This window comes from Centruroides vittatus, unplaced genomic scaffold (genome assembly GCF_030686945.1).
Source record: "Centruroides vittatus isolate TY-2023 unplaced genomic scaffold, ASM3068694v2 contig_355, whole genome shotgun sequence".
NCBI classification, from domain to species: Eukaryota; Metazoa; Arthropoda; class Arachnida; order Scorpiones; family Buthidae; genus Centruroides; species Centruroides vittatus.
The window spans coordinates 467,115-488,246 of NW_027122178.1; the positions used below are offsets into that span (position 1 = coordinate 467,115).

General features: G+C 27.5%; 1 protein-coding gene across 2 annotated transcripts in view; it reads right to left on the minus strand.

Moving 5' to 3' along the window:
• Window positions 1–21,132, minus strand: part of LOC136974708 (uncharacterized) — a 76,516-nt gene that overhangs the window by 43,869 nt on the left and 11,515 nt on the right. Inside the window, exons 3-7 of one of the 2 annotated variants that reach the window (XM_067269650.1) lie at window positions 17,754–17,877; window positions 16,479–16,531; window positions 14,834–15,034; window positions 11,413–11,541; window positions 11,272–11,312 (exon numbers count right to left, since the gene is read on the minus strand). In XM_067269650.1, the coding sequence (XP_067125751.1) occupies window positions 11,272–11,312; window positions 11,413–11,541; window positions 14,834–15,034; window positions 16,479–16,531; window positions 17,754–17,877 (548 nt within the window). Of the gene's footprint in view, window positions 1–11,271; window positions 11,328–11,412; window positions 11,542–14,833; window positions 15,035–16,478; window positions 16,532–17,753; window positions 17,878–21,132 lie in introns of both variants that reach the window. The other variant, XM_067269649.1, reaches the window with a different exon arrangement.

The window sequence follows — 21,132 nt, forward strand, 5'->3', positions numbered from 1 at the left end:
AAATAAAAATAAAGCTATAGTGACAACTTTCCAAATATTTTTGGATAAATATACAGTACTCATTTTCAGAGTTTTAATAACAATGTTTAACTTGTGTATTAATGGGTAACTGTAGATCACAATTATTCAGATTCCATAGCAACAAGATCAAGAATATATATGTGTAAAAATCAAATACAGTTGATCACAATACAGAAATAGAAATTAAAAATGCACTTTCAGTTCTGTTTTCAGAATTTGCTTTTGACCAAGAGAATATACATGCATATGCATACGCATCATACGCAGTATATAAATACAAATATGAAATTACTATATCCATATATTGTATTTACATATATTGCTTTTTGTCTGTTAAATTGTTTTTATGTTAAGTTTTGTCTTACAAGTATGGATATTATCAAATATATCTGATTAATTTCAGATTATTCATGTTTTTGTACGTATAAACTGACTATGATACTTGCTGCCATTATTTGAATGGAATTGTCATCATAAAAAAATTATTTTATTGGCTAGCACCAACATAAAATTTTCCAATATGCAAAAAATAGAAATTCTCTACTCAAATTTCTGTTTAATTTTAGCAAAAATTTCAGAAAATATTTTACATTTTTATTTCTATCCACAATTATGCTGTATTTTATGGTTCTTAGTTTAACATTTGGACAATGTTAGAGATAGAGATGATGAAATTCAAAACTAAACTGATAATTTTGTTATTAAAAATTTAATTATAAAATTCAAAATTTGTAAAGTAATTCTACAATCAAATACTGTAGTTTTTCAGTCTTATTACTACAAAAAAAGATATTTGGTCTTGGTTGAAAAAACTACATACCTACTTATTTTTGAATTCATCCACTCAAAGCAAAAGCAATGATCTGCTGTGAGATTGGCTTAAATGTAACTCATAAGCATCAATATGAAACTTTGTCGTTAAAACCCTGAAGATGTTAATGTTTTCCTAAAATTATCTAGGAAAACCTTATTATGGTTTTTGTTTTAATTGATTTATAATGTTACTAGTTCTCTTATAGTTTTTCTTACTTGACTTTTAAAAATAGATGGATATATTCAATTATCACTATTTTAAAAATAAATTTCTAGTTTTGTTTTTTCAATACTTTAAAATTTTTTGGAAATATTTTCAATATAAAATAAAACTCAAATATTTTGATTTTCTGTATTTTGTAAAATTTATAATAAAATTATTAATATAGTGTATTTACCATTTATATATATTGAATCAAGAACACTGAATAATAAAAAATTAAAAATAAATTATAGAAATATAATTTATTATTAAATACTAATGAAAATATTTACAAATTAAAAACTAAATAGTATAATTTTCATATTTAATTTCATTATTTTATGCCTTATATTAAAAATATATCTTACTCTTTCTTTGAAACATTACTCAAATCCAAGTCAAGCTTGTTTTTAATTTAAATTATTTTAAATGTGTTGTACATGCATTTGCTTTTAGTCAAAAAAAAAAAAATTGCTGACAATCTACACTACTTAACAGAGAAAATGCCACATCTTAAAGAAATGCTTGAAAAAGTAAGTTGTAAATAAATAATTTTAATTTTGAGATTTCATATCAATCTAGTGGCCAAACAAACAGGATAACAGCCAGACTGAATAAGTATTATGAACTCCATATCTGGCAATACCATTTTGCACAAAGCAGGGCACTGAATCTCTAAGTTCTTAAATTGTGTCCTGAGGAACTGCTGACCATGTAGTATTGGCTAGCATCTTCATTTCAAGTGCATCACCAGATAGACATTAATTCAATGGTCAATAATGTCTCATAGATTCTCAATTGGAAAGGGATCATGCTGCCTAAGGAAATACTTGAACACCTTACAGAAACTGTCTGATGATGTTAGCTGTGTGGCTATGCATTGTGTTGAAAAATAGCATTTGGTATACTCTAAAGATACAGTAACAAAGCAAGCTGCAGTATATCATTAATGTATTCCATATGTCATTATTATATATCCAAAGCTTTTCACTTCTAGTATATTACACTAGTATATTACATATACTAGAGGTGATCAGGTTGATGCTGACAAACTCAAACCATGACATCACACTGACAAGCTGTGTAACACTCACAAATGGCAGCACAATCAACTCAATGACTGCATTGTCTCCAGATTCTCAATCAGTGATCATCAGCACTCAGGCAAGACTTGTAAATAAACATGACAGTTCGACTCATCATCACAAGCAACTCTGGTATGATACCCACTGTAATCATTCATAACAATGGCTCAGATTCTCCAGATTCTCAATCAGTGATCATCAGCACTCAGGCAAGACTTGTAAATAAACATGACAGTTCCACTCATCATAACAAGCAACTCTGGTATGATACCCAGTGTAATCATTCACAACAATGGCTCAGGGTGAAGGCACAGAGGATGGTGAGACTACAATCCAATCTAAAGTAATAGTCTATGCTGATATTGGAACATTCAAATTTCCCCGTAGAATTTGTTGAATGTGGTAATCAGTGCATTCTGATGTTCATCTGCGTGCTGAAATCCCTCAATGACAATTCACATTTCCATCTTCTAACCACTGTCTCCAAATTTGACCCACAGTTGTTGCAACATGTATTTCCAGAAACTAAGATGTAGAGACCAACTAGCTGTATATAGTCCTATAATGAAACCTCTGGTAAATGAATATTTCATTAAAAAGTTCTCATCAACATTTTCCATCTCTTAAATTTTATTCTAATACAGAAAACAGTATAAAGAAATCTTCTTTTTGCAGTCATAAGAAACACACAAAAGTTAGATTAACATACTGGTTTTTTTCTCTTATTTTGCACCCCTATCATGTGAGGGATTGTAAAACAAATAATTTGTGAGATAACTCACCTGTCAAAATGTATATTGCAGTTTGCATTGCACTGCAACAAAATCTTCATAGTGTAGCATTTTCTCTATCAAATAGTATATTTTAAAAAAGTTAATCATTAAAAATTCAATACCGTATTTTACGGACTATAAGATGCACTTTTTTCTTCGAAAAATTGCCTCCAAAATTCAGGTGCGTCTTATAGTGCATAGCATCTTATAGGTATTTTTTTTTTTAAATTGCTTAAAAATTAAGGTGCGTCTTATAGTCCCTGGCATCTTATAGTCCGTAAAATACGGTATGTGAAGTATTTGCATTTTTTAAATTATCTTATTTGAACTCTGTTTATGGAATGAAAAGCTTTGTGGGTTTAAAATAATTTCAATTGTTTTAATATTTTATAATTATGTTTATAACTTAATATTTATGTAGACACATTTAACAAATAATTCATTTTATAAAATTATGCACATCAAATATAGATTAAGTTTTCATAAGTATTTTAAATTTATACAATATTTTAGAATTATATTTTACAAATCTAATAACTTAATTTTGACTTTAAGAAAATAAAATGAAATTAGAAAGATCTCAAATGCTTTTAGATTCTCCATGATCAAGAATTCCAATAAACAAAAATTAATGTAAATATTATGTGCTGCAGACTATGTAATTCTAGCTTACAACCAAAAATTGTAATCATCATTCAAATGTAAGTGATTACTCAAGTTGTTTGTACAATTATAATTTAAACATTTCTATTGTTAAACAAAAACTAATACAAAAATAGTTAACACTAGTTGTAAACAATCATGTTTAGTTATACATGCAATCTCCAGCAAGTGTTAAAAATTTAATGCTTCTTCTATGAAAAAATCCTTTTCCAAAAATTTTTAAAAATAGAAGCAGATAAATTAAAGTTTTTTGCTTTAGAATTCTACTTGATTCTATCTAACTACTGTTTTCAGAAAATTTTAGAAAAAGATTTTCCTCTAGAAAAAACATTAAAATTTTAATGCCATCGGCTGGAAATTGCATACATAACCAAAAAGATTACAATCAGTCTTAAGTAGTCTACTATATAAGATGTAATATCTAAAAATTGTATTGAAAGAGATTTAAAGAAAATAATATCCATCTGTTTGAAATTATTGTGTAATTTGATGTGTCCCTACAATATTTTCAGCTTTAAACTAACTCATGATAGTATATAATAAGGTATTCATTGAAAATAACTCAAAGCTTATTTACTGACCAAATAGGATATTACTAATTCTTTCAACAAACCTGAATCATCTCAAGAATTTTTTAATACTTTTTCTAGAACTGTCAATAATTGCATTTATTCTACTCAATTTAGCCACTACATAAAACTACCTGAAAAGTAGAAAGTGTTATTTTATCTGGTTTATTTTCTCAGTGAATTAAAAGCATTGTCAAAGAATTATTTTTATTAATTTTGAGACTGATTAAGTCAGTAACCTTTCAGCAGTGTTTGAATGTAAGTTATACTGTTATTCCAAGTGCCAACATGATTCTACCAAGTTTATTATATATGTTATCAAAATTAGTCCAGTTATAACAGATTTCAAAAATGTATAATTTTGAAGTTAAGTTGTTAATTGAATTATGTTCTTACATGTGAAGCACTTGCACAACACACAGATGTTGACACGAAGCATAAATGCATATGCTGTAATAGAAATATACAAAAGATTCGTTTTTGATGTACCACGGTCTTCAGTGAATTATGAATCCCATTTAAATGTATAATTAATAATTAAAATTTACAACATTTCTGTTCAATCAAAGTGCCAGTGAAAATCATCTGCATGCCACATTTGGCATGCATGCCATAGGTTGCCGACCCGAGTTAGACTATATATGAAAAAATACTTATAAAGCATATGATTTATAAACTTGTCTTTAGCTTTTTCTTGCTCTTACAACTTCAATGGGAAGACTTCTCTATATATCATTTGTAAATAAGCAATACTTGGGGAGACTATCCGTTGTCTTGACGTGATAATTTTTCTTCTGTTTTTAGAATTATTGCAGAGATATTTGCATATATTGCAAAGGTAATCAATCTTAGATGCATATCACATGATAGCTAAGTGTATTAATTTTTCAAAATTATGTGAAAGTATTTTTGGTGTTTCTACTATTTCTTTTGAAAGATTTTTGGGCTTTATTGTCATTCAGATAGACTGGCACTTAATTCTGTTCTGCTTTGCATTTGGAATCATTTGGTTCTGCACACAGGTGGCATTATTTTTTTTCTTTAAATGTGTGTTTGAGAATAATGAATTTTGGAGACTATCCATTGTCTTGATGTGATAATTAATTTTTCCTCTGCTTTTAGGTGAGCTCTTCCATTTATTATGTCTCAAGGAGTAAAGAGAAACACTTTTCCTCAACTGTTCTGGAGAGAACACCAAGTAGGCCTAGAATGAGTAGTCCCGGCCAAGATGAGGAGGTTGAGGAATTATTACAAAATCAGAGCTTTGATGTAACAGAAGGAGTTTGGTTATTATTGCGCATGCATGTTGCTCTTAATAGTAAAGTTGAAGAGTTTATAAGTCAACTTGAACATCTCATGGAATAGATTAAAATGTGGATGAGACACTCATTGATTTTGAGACAAAATTAGTCAAGGGTGGGTTCGGTTGGGTCAGAGAAGGGGAATTTATTCCCTATTGATAATATCCATAAGAAATTGTCGGATCTGGAACAAGAGATGATTTGAGATAATTTCTATATTGATAATCAACAAAGAATTAATAATACAGTTATACATGGATTAGAGGCAGGGGCTGGAGAATCAGCCATAGACACTTTGGAAGTAGTTAAATCTTTTGCTACAAATAAGCTGAATTTACCATTGTTGCAGTACATAGATGCTAGAAAGCATGTAAAAAATTTGGAGATAAGCCTAGAATAATAATTTGTCAGTCTGGTTCTTTTAATGATAAATTAATGTTTAAAAGAGCATTTTTTTGAGATTCATAATTGAACACATTTGTAAATGATGACTTTTCACAATGATTAAGAGTCATTAGGTATAATTTAAGAATGTTTGGAAGACAAAAGAAATCTGAGGGTGTTCGTAATATTCATTTAGCTTCTGATAAAGTAATTATTGATGGATTGAAATATGGATTTGATGAAGAATCGAGTAAAATTATTCCTAATCTCTACATAACCACTGGTCCAGTCTATCTCTATTGTGGCTTGGAATTGCACAGGTATTAAAAATAAGCCAAATTCTTTTTGGAAGTATTTATCGAAATTCAATATAATTTTTTTATCTGAAACCTGATATTCTTCTAATAGTATCAAAAGTAATTTGAAGGTCTTATTGGATTATAATTGTATTATTGGCAATGCATTTAGGGATTGTAATAGGTGTAGATTTAAGGATGGATGGTTGTTATTTATAAGAGTAAGTTTGACTTTTAAAGTAATTTATAAAGATAGACTTTTAGTTTTGATTAATATCATATTTCCCATGAGTGAATTTTTAATATGTTTCGTTTACATGCAAGAACAAAGTTGGCAGGAAATTTTTGAGATTTTAATTAATTTTTACTTTAATGAATATTCTAATTTGATTATTTTTGAGGATTTTAATACTCAGGTGGGTGAAAGAAATATTGTCCCTGACTGCATTTGTGATGCCTTTGGTATTGATCTTGCTAAGTAGGGTATCCAAGGATGCTATCGTGAATAGTAGAGGTCAGAAGATGCTACAATTTGCCTCAATAAAAATTTAATTATGTTAAATGGAAGAATGTTAGGTGATGAAGCATGTGAACATACATTTATATCTAACTTAGGATCTTTAATTATTGATTTTCATTTAGTAACTCTCTGTGTTTGGGATTGTGTTAAGTCTTTTTTTGTTGATGATTGTTGTTTTTCAAATCATTTTCTGTCGGTATTGTGTTTGGACAATCTGTTGCAACTTCAAGTGAATAATAGCGGCATTTTTTACAAAAGAATTTTCTGAAACTGCAAGGTGGTGAACAGTTTTGTGCGTGATCTTGAGAAATATGTCAGGGAGAGCGCCTGTTTCTTTGTCATTTGTTGAGACCGCTAATTGCTATAATATGAATTTTAAACCAAAAGATCACATTAATATTAATAATTGGTTTGATTTAGACTGATTGAATGATTAGGAATAGAAATAGAGCCTGATAGGTTTTTAAGAAAAGTGGATCAAAATTACATCATAGAATATTTGTTTTATCTCATAGTTTAGTTAAGAAAATTTGTTTAGCCAAGAAGAAAAAGTTTTTGTATATGGCACAGAATTTGGATATTTTTTGCAAAAATAATAGATGGTCTTGGAATTTGTGTAAAATTAGAAATAATAGTAAAGTGAATATTTCTTTGAAAGTGTGGTTTACATATTTTTATTCTCTATATGGTTCTTTGCTCCATTATACTGTAGACTTAAAAGTTTTTAATGAGTGTTCATCTTAGTCTGATGAAATTTTGGATGCGAATATTTCAGAATCTGAGTCGAGTTACGTTTTAAGTAAAGTAAAAGTTGGTTCTGTGCCTGGTGTTCATGGTATTCCCTTGGAATTTTGGAAGATGGGTTCTGTTTTTCTGACATTATTTAGAAGTTTTGATAGAATCTTGAGGGCTGGCTTAGTGCCAAATGATTAGGGGAGTGCTCTTTTGTGTCCAGTATATAAAAGTGGCTCTAAATTGATTCCTAGTAATTACAGAGGAATTTCCTTGTTAACCAGTCTCAAAAATTTTTTGTAGAATACTGTATTTTAGGTTAGTAACTTGGTTAAATTTACATGATATTTTATTTGAGAATCAGGCTGGTTTTTGAGAAAAATATTCTATCATAGATAATGTTTACATTTTGCATACTCTTATTACTAAGATGCTAATGAGAAAAAGTTGTAAAGTATATGCCCTTTTTGTAGATTTGTCTTTGGCCTTTGGTACTGTAGATAGGAATTTAATGTGGAGAAAACTTTTTAAATATGGCCTGAGTTTTAAATTTGTTTCTTTGCTTGCAGAATTAGATAGACAATCAAATGTTAGAATCAAATGGGGCTGTTTTGGATAGCTCCCAGTCTTTTTTTACAGCTACCAATGTTAGACAGGGTTGTGTTTTGAGTAATGTTTTGTTTAGTTCATATTTAAATTATTTAATTGAATGGATAAATAATTCTGATTATGAAGGTATCAATGTGAACAGTACTAGTGTTGAAATATTGGCATACGCAGATGATATTGTTCTGATTGCCAATTCCATTAGAGGTTTACAGGGATTTATTAATATTTTAGGTAAGTATTTATTAGAAAATAATATGAGTTTGAATCTTTTAAAATCTAAAGTCGTTTTTCATAATGGAAGTAAATTTTCTATGATAAATTATGGTTTAGAAATGATATAATACAAGTAGGACCCAGATATTTATGCTTTCGCAGTATAAATATCTGGGTGTAATATTTAAGTGTAATGGAAAATATAACTCTCACATTCAGATTTCAAAAAAAAATGCTTATATTAAAACTGACAGTTATAAACTTATCAGCTAAGTTACATAATGTGAGCAACTGTACAAGGATTTTTAATTCAGTTGTTACTTCGTCTTTGTTATATGTTTCTGAGGTATGGGGTTATCAATCTGATGTTTTAGATCAGTGGTTCCCAACCATTTTTTGACCAGAGACAACTTTGATTTCATTGTTGTTAGCAGGGACCACAAGGTTTAAGAAAAATAAACTGTGTCAATCTAAAAATAAACTGTAATCAAATCATAAAGCAGATACGTGCTCAGCAAATAATTAGCTTGATTCACCACACTACACCTTTATTTGTTGCTGAGATGGTTTTATTGAAAGAACTAACGTTTTCGGCCTACTCAATAGGCCATCATCAGGCTTAACTTTCGAAAACGGAACGTTGGCATTCCATTAAAAGAATACATTTGTTTAAAAATTCAAAGCATCAGTAATGGAAAAAAGGAAAAACAAGACAATATATACAAATATAAATATACAATAAAATCAAAATAGTAAAAATAAGAAGTAAAAAAATAAAAAACAATAAATCTACTGGTAATACTTTATACAAACATAGTAGCAAATTGTTAAGGAATAATTGATAAAAAATGTAAATATAAACCAAGGCAAGCCTACGAGGTCATGCTAAATTTCTTGACTACAAATTTCCAAGCTGTCAGTAGGCTGTCTGCGTCCCTCGCGTTTATGCATGTCTCTCAACAATGTTCTTTCAATAAAACCATCTCAGCAACAAATAAAGGTGTAGTGTGGTGAATTAATGTAATCAAAACTTTTAACATAAGTAATAGTTAAACTCAAGAGTAACATGCTTTAACAGTACTATTATAATAGAAAACATAACATTTTTAGTAAAACTTAAATTCAGTTTGTATCAATGTGGGAATAATAATTTAAATGAATAAAAGTTTTAAATCTTTCGCAGACCATATTTTAGCTCTTGCGGGCCACTGGTGGTCCGCGGACCACTGGTTGGGAACCGCTGTTTTACATTCAGTGTTGGCTATGTTTATTAAAAAATTATTTGGTTTATCTCAGTGTACTTCAAGATATTTAATTTTTATGGAGTGTTCATTATTGCCTTTTCCCTTTGTAGTTTTAAACAAGTGTTTAAATTGGATTTTCAAAACAATGGAATTGGATGAAAGTGATGGAGTAGGAGGTGTTTATATTATATCTTAAATAAGAACAATTTTTTGTGAACAAAAGATTTAAAGAATAACTGTGTTAATAAAGGTATTAATTTTGATGAACTATTAAATAATTATAACTGTTGCTATCTACTGAAATTAAATTATTTTGATAATTATATTTTGAATTTAAATAAGTGTATTAACTTGACTTCTTATAATGTTTGGTATAAGCATTTAAATAAATTGTTTTTTGATAGTTTTGTTTATAATAATAATTTTTTTTTTTAATATTAGTTCTATTTTAATGCAAGTGAGATGTAATTCTCTTAATTTTTTGCAGAATTATTGCAGAGATATTTGGTATATTGCAAAGGTGATCAGTCTTTAGATGTGTATCACGTGATAGCTAAGTGTATTAATTTTTCAATAGTATGTGAAAGTATTTTTGGTGTTTCTATTTATTTTTTAAAGAGTTTTGGACCTTATTGGTAATTTACATAACATTGATTTATTTATTTTTTATCCAGAAAGTTAAATTATTTTTTTAGGTAATGTTATGATTATTTTGTTCCAGTTGTCATTTGAATAGATTGGCACTTAATTTTGTTCTGCATTGCATTTGGAATCATTTGATTCTGCACACAAGTGGCATTATTTTTTTCTTTAAATGTGTGTTTGAGCCTAAGGAATTTGGGAGACTATCTGTTGTCTTGATGTGATAATTAATTTTTCTTCTGCTTTTAAGTGGGTGTGGTTATTTTATATATAATTTATTACTATTTTCTTTTGATAGTTTTCCCCATGATTTTGATCTTGATCATTTTGATTATGTTTGACATTTCGTTTAATTTATTATTTATTGTTGGTTTTGTAAAATTTGTATTATATATATATATATATATTCTGTAATAATTCATTATAGTATTACTGTAGTTTTCTTTACTGTTGTGTATTAATTTTTCTAATTTGTATAAGTTTGTATTCTCCGCGTCGTGGGTGAAACCAGTATGCGTAAAAAAATAAAAATAAATAAGCAATACTTTGTTTAATAAAATTATTCATTTGGATTTTAACTTTCTTGAACAAAACTGACATCTGTCACATTCCCTTTAGAAAGTTCTATCATTCTTTACAGAGATCAAACTGTAAAGTGAATTGTAAGTTTGCAAAAGATCTAATGGATGTTATAAACAGTAGTGGTGAAGCTGTACTTATACTTTCAAGTGAAACAAGATTTTCTTTTCAATTACAGAGTAAAATGAAGTTCAATCTGAATTTTTTAACTTCATAAATAGTTGAAACAAAACTTATAATAAATATTCAACAAGAATTCATAATTAAAATTATGAATTCTTGTTGAATATTTATTATAAGAAACAAGAATTATCAATTCATTTCTCAAATTATGTTAAAGTGCTTGTTTATAAATTTAATATAAAAGTTATTTAAATTTACACAGAAAATAGACAATGTACTATTCTGAGAGTAATATCTTTGTATTAGATAAAATTTGATGGTTCAATTTAATAAAAATTATTTTAAACATTACTTGATGTTATATTATAACAACTAAGTAAAAAGTGTTAAAACAATTTTCTTAAACATTTTCTTATATGTTGCTAAAATGTATGCTTTAAAATGTTTATAATTAAGTAAATAATAAATATGTATTTTAAAAATTAATTATTAAAATTCATACCTCATAGGATTTTCAGGAACTATTTTCTGATTTTCTTTATTCTGAAGAAAATAAAGCTTAAAATAAATTATTACTATTAAATTGTAAAAATACTAAAATACCAGAATTATGTCAAATAACCAATAATTCATATTAACTTACTGTATCAATTTCATCGTGAAAAGGTGTATGAAATAATTCTTGTGAACAAAGTGGTTGAGTATCTTCATCCAAATCAGACAATGAAGAAGCTGTTTGACTTTTAGAAAGTTGTAAAGATTCATGATGTTCCTGAATTTAATTAATGTAAAGTTTTCTTATTTTTTTAAAGTAACATTAAATAAAGAATACTTAATAAAAGTATTAGAAAGAAATTATAAAATTAAAAATATAGTATATAACATGTAAAATTAATTTATTGAGAAAATTAAATTATATCAATATTATAATACTGCTTATTTTTAAAAACATAAACTATCTTAACAATTAAATACATTGTAAGAGGTCTTTTGATCATTCAATGATCAAAAATCTTCACCTGTAAAGCAAGTATAATCTTTAAAGATCAACTTGGTGAAACTATTGTGTTTTTAGAAAGTAAAATAATTGAAGAATAATTACAAAACAGTTTATTTGTATTTTTTTTTTTTTTATAAAATTTTTAATGGAAAAATTTCCATAGAATAATTAGAGAGGAACCAATAATAAACTGAATAATGCATTGGTTAATAATTAATATTTTCATTAATAATTAATATTTTTAAAGAATGCCATAATATTCTTGTTTGTAATTCCTTATTGAAATGTTGCATTTAATAACAGGTCCCAAAAAACAAGTGAATTTAATTCATAAAACTTTTATTACAGTTTATATAATTAGATAATACAGCAAGTAAAACTTATCAACAAACAGATTCTATACTAAAATACAAAAAACATCATACGTATTACATCCATCATTGCCATTTTCAGTTTTGTTCATTTCAAGCATTAAGACTTGGATTGTCTTCCATCAATCCTTGCAATCCTCATCTCTCTTTGCAGTCAGTACCATAATAAGTAAGACCCATCATCTTCCTAATTTGATTAATGTATCTCAAAGGAGACATCCTCTTCTGTGGTCGACATCAACCCTACCTTGCGGTAAAGCTTGTTCCAATTTTTCAAACTGTGTCTGAAATATTTCAATACATGTCTCCATTGTGGATCCAACAATCTTAAGTTCTTTTAAAATGGACAGATTGTTACTTTGGGCTATACATGGAATCCAAAGCATTTTTCTATAACATGTTATTACAAATATCTCAATATGTTTCCTACATAAAACATCTATTATCCAGGTCTTTGATCTATACATTGCAATTGAAAAAAACTAAAGTGTTACACTAATTTAATGTTTTTGGATTTTTTAATATATCTGTGTTCCAAATTTTTTTTCAGTTTTTCTATTCCCAATTTGATAATTTGTATTCTTTGTTTTGTTTCTCTGTATATCTCACATGTAAATTCTGTATATTCTCTGTATATTCCAAAAAGCAGTTTTATAACTATTGAAAATAAAACTGAAACTTTATGAAAATGAAACTTTATTGCTTCATTTTCACTTGTCTTATTTCTTTTATAATTGTCTAAAACATTTAATCATACTGAATACATAAATTTATAATTACAATAGAAATTTACACTTTACAACAGAATAAATTTCATGGTAAATTTTCAGTAACCTTCCCCTCAATTTTTGATAATTGCTTGATTAGTAAAGACTCTCAGGAGTAAAATAAAAAAGTTACCAAATAAAATTTCTGTAGAAGTTCCAAAACTGATTGATTCTGTTGAATACAATCAAAATAATTTAAGTTTAGTTGTTTGGAAACAATTGACTAATTAATTATTTTCAATTATGCAAAACCCTTAATTCCCACACATAGTTGCAGGGTGCAACATGACAGGTCTCAACTTGGCTGGAGTTTAGTATCACAGATAAACCATAAATTTTGTAAATGAAAAGATTAATATTAAGTTTACAAAATTTAAGAAAATTCTTAAAAAAAGAAAGACAATACAAAAAAATGTGTCTTCTCACTTGTCCTTTCACACACACTTGAGGAAAATAACAGTCCCACTGCAGAGTCGATCTTTCATTTGAAGCTACTTGTCCACCTCAATATGTAAAAACATTAAAAGATCCTTCTGGCAACAGCACAATCACAATATTAAAAAATAAATATATTTGATAAAAATTGCCAGGACAAAAATTCTTAAAAAAAAGACAAATACAAAAAATGTGTCTTCTCACTTATCCTTTCACACACACATGAGCAAAATAACAGTTCCACAGCAGAGTCAACCTTTCATTTGAGGCTACTTGTCTGCCTCAATATGTAAAAACAAAAAAAACACCTCTGGTGATGGCACAATCACAATATTAAAAAATTATTATTTTTATTTGAACATTTTCTTGAATTTTTCATAATTTTTCAACAGTATTTACATAATATAAGCATGTGCACACACATATAAAAACTTAAATATATATAAAACTAAATCAGAATTATACTACAGTATACTCTTGATTATCTGTGTGGGGATTATTTGATTTGCAAATTATCCATGTATGCTTATGTCTCAATAAAAATTTACATCAGAAATACAAAAATTAGTATTAAAATAAAAAATCTGCATTGTTAAAACTCTTGCTATTTAAAAAGGTATACTGAGAAACAGAACTACTTCCAGAAAGTCAAAGCATAAATTAAATGGCCTAACAAGTACAGTAAATGCCATTGATTCTTGAACAATATGGCTTTACTTGTGTATACTGTATTTTTTTTTTTTTTCATTAAATAACTTGTATAAATGTTTTAAGAAAATATTTTAAATCATTTCCTTATCAATAAATCATTAATATTTCAAAATTAATAACATTTATGATACTACCTGATTGATAAATGATAGAGCCAGATTCAAGCTAGAGCTAGTCTAAGTACTATATTGGTTCAAATATTAGTCAAAGCTTTTTCCCAATTTTAAAGAAGCAAAAAAAAATCACTCTTGACCTATATTTGACTCCAATTAAACTTTTCTTTGATTTTGAGTAACTCTACAGGACACATTGTACAGAGTTAAACTGATGCTAAAATTCAGTACATCAATTGTTTTCATTTAACAAACTTTTTGATTTTATTCAAAATAAATGAAATAGATAAATCAGATTATTACTTTTTTTTTAATTTTTACTTTTTATTTGAAAATAATTTTAAATTTTCAATATGCATAAACAAATCAAAGTAAAGCAAAATCAATGTTATGTAATGAAAACAATAAGAAAAATAATCTAATATAAAGACCATAGAGAAAACTTTCATAATCTACATATTTAAATCTTAAAGATTAAATCTATATTGTATATTATTGTATATTAAGTGGTTATCAAATAATTTTGAAAACTTAAATGAATTAAATACAGAATATCTGTCCTTTTCATCAATTTCAAAGTCAGAAAACAAATAATTAACTTCATTGTGTCTATAAAAAGATAACAATTGTATTTCAAATAAAATATTCTACTTGATAATTATATTACCTTAGATGGACTATTTCGTTCAATAAGAGAAACTGAAGAATTTGAATGATGATTTCCATTATCATCAAAATGATAATTTAATTTATCATAATTTTCTTTTTTTCCTTCTCCTTCAAACATAGACTGATTTTCCCAATATTCTGACTTCTGTCTTCTATTTTCCTCTTCTCTAGCAGTTTCTCTAGACGCTGCAACTACTTCCTATTTAAATAATAGATAAAAATAATTTCAACATCTTTTATACAATTTACACACATGAAATCAAAATTATTAAAATGAAAATTAAAAATGATACACGATATCATTTAAATTACAATTATTTATAAATTTTTGCCTCTTTGTTTTCATTTTTAGACTAGTTCATCAACACCAACATTCAAACCAAAGGTATAAAAGGTAATTGGGAAGTTCAGAAAGAGTTAAAATATTTCAAAAAAATTTTATCAATGTTAGATTATTAATTTAAGAATATTACAGATTGTTCTAACAAATTCATACTGCATAACTAACACAGTATTTTTAAAATCTCAAAATGTTTTAAAATTTAAATATGGCAATTGATATAAAAGGTATCCTGTTAGTTACTGTGCAATAAAAAATTTTAAGTAAAGCTCTTCAGCATCATCTCCTGGATTTAAAAAATTTTCCCTTTTGAGGTTGAAGGCCTACCAATTTGGGAAGCATCTGTAACATTACCCATTTCAGTGGGGCACCTGTGCATCTGGAAATTGCTGGGCAAACTTTTGTTGTATGATATCTGTGAATTTTCCATTATTACAAAACACATGCTCCATCTGAATATTTACTGCTCAATCATCAGCACCATTATCACTTAGCCAACACAGACCTGCACTCTCACTCTCTTTTCTCAGTTAACTGTATCTGGGTGAATGTGGATAGGCATTCCAGAACGTCTGTGAGCAAGCAATAACACCATCTACAGCAAAATTGAAATGCAAGACATACAACTTACAGATCTTACATACAATACTGTACTTACCATATTTTTGCAGAATGACAGGGATGTCACACACAAAAGGGGGAGACCAGCATATTTCATATTTCAGTAGAAAATTTAATATTGATGCATACAGTTGTAAAATCTCTTGTTAAAACTTTGATTGTAGGTAATTTTGACTGTGATTTTGTGTTGGTCAGCAGATCCTCTGTACATGATAATGGAGTCATGAATGAATTTGAAAATGTGAATATCATGAAGCACTGTAAACCTAACAATTAAGCATTTTTGAAAAATACATTTATTGCCATTTGAATAAGTTAACTTCATGTTCTGTAATATAGCATGTGTATGACATTTGCAAGCTAACTTTTTTGAGTTTTGATGTCTTGAAAACTGGATGCACATTAGATTCAATGGTGCATGAGAAGTGAGAAAACATGGCATATATCTATTTTTATCATAAAAGTTTAAATCAGACTAATAAATAACTTTATTTCAAGTTATTTCTGAAAGAATGCAAGGAGTTTGAGAAAAGCAAATATTAATAAAAAATATTTTCATAGCAAATTAAGCATTTATATTTAATATATTAAATTCTACATAAAAGAAATTATTTAAAAATCTTAAATTCAACTAAAAAACAGTATTATGGTTCTAAGATATATTTATTACTATAACACTTACTAAGAGCTGCCTTTTTTGTTCTCTATTCATTCCTTCTTCATAAAGACCAAGTTCTATAAACAAAATTTCAATTCAATAAATCATGCTATGTCATATCAAATAAATAAAAATTATCATTATTTTAAAGTTTCAATTATATTTCAAGTGTCAATCAATAGCATGCACAATATCTCAAAAATAAAGGAAAGTTCATTCTGAATCATTTTTTTAACAAGAAACAAACTAAACACAAAAAACAGACAAATTAATTATAAAATTTCTTCATTTAAAATAAAAGTTTTTAATGTGATAAATTTATAAATCAAATTTCAAAATTTAATTCTTTAGTCTAAAAGCAATTACAACTTGTTAAAGTGCTAAATTTAGAAAATTATTTCTGACAGATTTTGTGCAATTTTCATTATGTTCTATTTATACAAATGTACTTATAAATAATATTTACCAATGACATGAAGAAAATTGTTTATACAATTAGTTATTATAATCTCAATGTATTTAATGAATGAAGCTCAAATTTTTGTAGTATTTAGTTCACATACACATACACACACAAAAAAATAAAAAATAAAAAAACTATCTTTCAAATAAAATGCATTAGTAGAAAATACAAACTTCCCATGTTTTTCCTAAACAGACTTTCCAAATAATTTTAATACAGAAAATACAAAAAGTTATTAAAATTTTTTATGTTCTTTTTTATAACATCATTACCTTTTTTATAACACCATCCTTTGCAATATTACTTAAATATATCCATATTATAATTAATCATGGCTTACCACATCTTTTATTTTAATATTTTAAAATATTTTAAATAGCATTTATTCTCCCTTTAGATATAAAATTCAATATTAATTTTTTATTAACTGTATTGGCTTAATGTATTTTCATAACATTACATCAATAGGTTCTTAATAAATCATACTATATTACATTTAAACATTTAACACAGAAAACTGATAATGAATGAGGAAAACTTAATGAAAACTAATAAAGACAGTTCTGTAATAATATATTAGTTTTCTTTTTTTTATCTCTCAAGTATCATTTTGTATACAATATGAATAATTTCTGTAATAAAATTTATTTTTACATGTCATAAATTTATATAAATTACTGCTTAAATTGAAAATTGTCATTATTAATTAAAACTTCAAAACTTTTGAAAATAATTACAAAATATTTAAAATAATTTTCTGTTTCAATTACTATGCGATATATTATAAAATAATTTGCAGAATATATATCCAAAATTTATGAAAAATAATTAATTACCTTTAAGTTGTTCATCTTGATGCATTTCTTCTAATAATATCCTTTCTTGTTGTTCATCAATACATTGTTCTCTAGATTTCTGAATTTGCGATACATGTAATATACAATCATCTACCACCATTACCTATCAACATAAATAAAAAATATTTTAAAAAATTTATATAATTTTAATAAAATAATTTAATTATTATTTTATTAAAAACTTAATATATAAAATTAATAATTTGAAATATGTAATATGACCTTAAAATAGAAAGAATTTAATAAAGAATATTCTACACAGAAATTTAATTAATTTTGTTATAATTAATATAATTATTTATATATAAATTTTCAAAATCTTTTTACTTTGAATACATAAACCTGAAAATTAAAATTAAAATTTTAAATCTTGAATTTATTTCCTAATCTGTTTTAATATGTAAAATGGTTTAAAATGTATAATGCAAAAATTATTTATTTTTCACTTATATATACCGTATTTTACGGACTATAAGACGCACTTTTTTCTTCAAAAAATTGCCTCCAAAATTCAGGTGCGTCTTATACTCCGTAGCGTCTTATAGTCCGTAAAATATGGTAATATTATTATTTTAATTACATCTTATGATGAGTCAAAAATATCCATCATTTACAATTATTAAAGCAGAATTTCATTCCAAAACTCTTCATCAAAAAACATTAAAATATTCTTATATCATTACAAATCAACTGCACAATATACAGTTTTTAATTATTCATTACAAATTTTATTATTTGTAATGAATAAAATATATAAATTCTGAGCCACAATTTCCATATTATGTTTCCTACATTTTCCAAAAACTTAATGTACATTATATACTACTTAAAAAATATATTTTTACAATTCATGGAAAATCTGAACTGCATGTTAATTGAATGTAATTAGAAAAGATGCCTATTTAAATTTTTTTATTTTTAGAAAAATCTAAATATTTTTTAAACTTTGTGGATTAAAAATATGTATATATTTTTAGAAACAGCATCTTATTACATTATGTAGTGATTAATGTAAAATCATTCTTTAAAGAGAGAGAAAGAATGAAAAAGTGAATTGTAAATTTAATACAAATAAAATTATTACAAAATAAGAAACTGAAACTGATATTAAAACAGTACAGTATTTATATGAATGTCATAAAACCTCTTTCCTATAAATAGCACACTAACAAACTTTTTTTATTATTAAATCATAATAATATAGAACAAATGATAGCAATTTTATCATATTAATATACACTGCTGGCCATTAAAATTACAACACCAAGAAGGAAAGCAAATAAAAAAAAGATATTTATTGTATGTAAACAGTATGGCATGAAGACAAAATGATTAAATTTGCAAGCAGTTTGGGGGTTTACAGGGGTGCAAAATTAGTAGAAACAGTTGCCACCCCTGGCAGTTAAAATGGCCCTTATCCGGTTAGGCATGGAGTTGAACTGGGCTTGGATGACAGAAATGGGCAACTCATTCCATGCTGCTTCAAGTCTATGCCATACTTTATCAACCGTATTAGCTGGAGAGGGATGGCGGGCCAGTCTCTCAGCAACCCTTAACCAGATGTTTTCAATTGGTGAGAGATCTGGAGACCGTGCAGACCAGGGCAACAATTGAATACCCTCTGTATCGAGGAAGGTCAGAACACAACATGCAACATGTGGTCTTGCATTATCTTGTTGGAAGATGGTGTTTCGCAGGCCTCGAAGAAAGGACAACCACTGGACATAAGATATCAAAAATGTACTGATCTCTGTTCAATTATCGTCAATCCAAACTAGAGATGTGTGTGTTATGTACCCGATGGCTGCCCATACCATCACACCAGGTGCAGGGCCCCTATGCCGATATCGAATGCAAGTAGGCGACGAGTGGTCTTCTCAGAGCCTCCAGACACATTTACGGCCATCAGAATGCTGCACACACAGAATCAGAACTCATCTGAAAAGACGACATTGTGCCATTCCTGTATGCAGCTTTGTCGTTGGGTGCACCATAGTCGCTGTCTCTCTCTATGCTGCATTGTCAAGGGAAGCTGAAGTAATGGTCAGCGTGCTGACAGTCCATGCTGCTGAAAATGTCGTCACACTGTACGAGTGGATTCTGGACGTGCTGCAAACAAGCCCATTTCCTGACTAATAGTCCGTGATGTGGTTGTATGGTTTTGCACGGCCGACCTCACAATATGTCTGTCCTCTCGAACATTAGTCATGGGAGGGCATTGAGATCCTGCATGCCGTTCAGTATGACCCTCAGCAATTCATCGATTCCATATTCACATGACAGTGGTTGGATTTCAACCAGTGCAAGTGGCAATATCACGGAACGATAATCCACACTCTCGATAGGCAACGATCCTGCCTCTATCGAATTCCAACACTTGCTGGTAAGCATTTCTTCTTCTTATTTGAGGCATAACATGATATTCTGATGAAACCCCAACCTTACAAAGCTATTTCCAAATGAGAAATCCACTGCACAACTTTTCTTTTATGCAGTGCTTCAGATGTTTGTCCCCCTGCATCGTCTAAATGCACTGAAATACTAATCATTTGCATATCCCAACCTCTTCTTCCTTTCATATGATTTTGACATTCATATGAACATTCCTTCCCGGTGTTGCAATTTTAATGGCCAGCAGTGTATAAAACAGTTTTTACATTAAAAATGAAAAGTAAAGTAATATTAATTATCTTGTTATTGTTACTGAGTGAATTTAATGATACAACTAGTAATAAAAGTAATGAATTACAAATTATAGAAACTTTAAAGTCTAGTTCCATTAGAATTTAATGTTATGAGAAATTAATACTATATTACCAATCATGCCATCCAAATAATTTAAAGATCTTATTTAGTCAAAAAAAAATTCACAATCCAAAACAAAATCATTATGATTATTGCTACTGTAGAAACTATTGCATTCACGTAGCCTTAAATCACCATAACTTATGTAAATGTGGGTAAATATGAGACAGTTAGAAGAATTGGAAAATACGAGACAGTTGTGAAATTTGGCTTAATCTATGTCTGATGTCCTGTACTAATACAATATTAAGTTTTATTTAGTGCTTTTTAACATATAACATTTCTGAATGAAAATGACCATGGTTTCATTGAGTCATTTTAATTTTTAAGAAACACTACAAAAATAGGTGCAAAAACTTTTCTGTCTTTTTAAGAAACACTACAAAAATAGGTGCAAAAACTTTTCTAACTTTTGCTCTGTATATGTCTGCAAAGACATTTAATTAGAAATTTGTACGTAGTATGTAAATGCAGCTTTCAGCTGCTAGTTGTTCTTATTGCATATATCATCTTTTATCTGAGTTTTGTGAATTTCAAAATGAGATAGAAAATG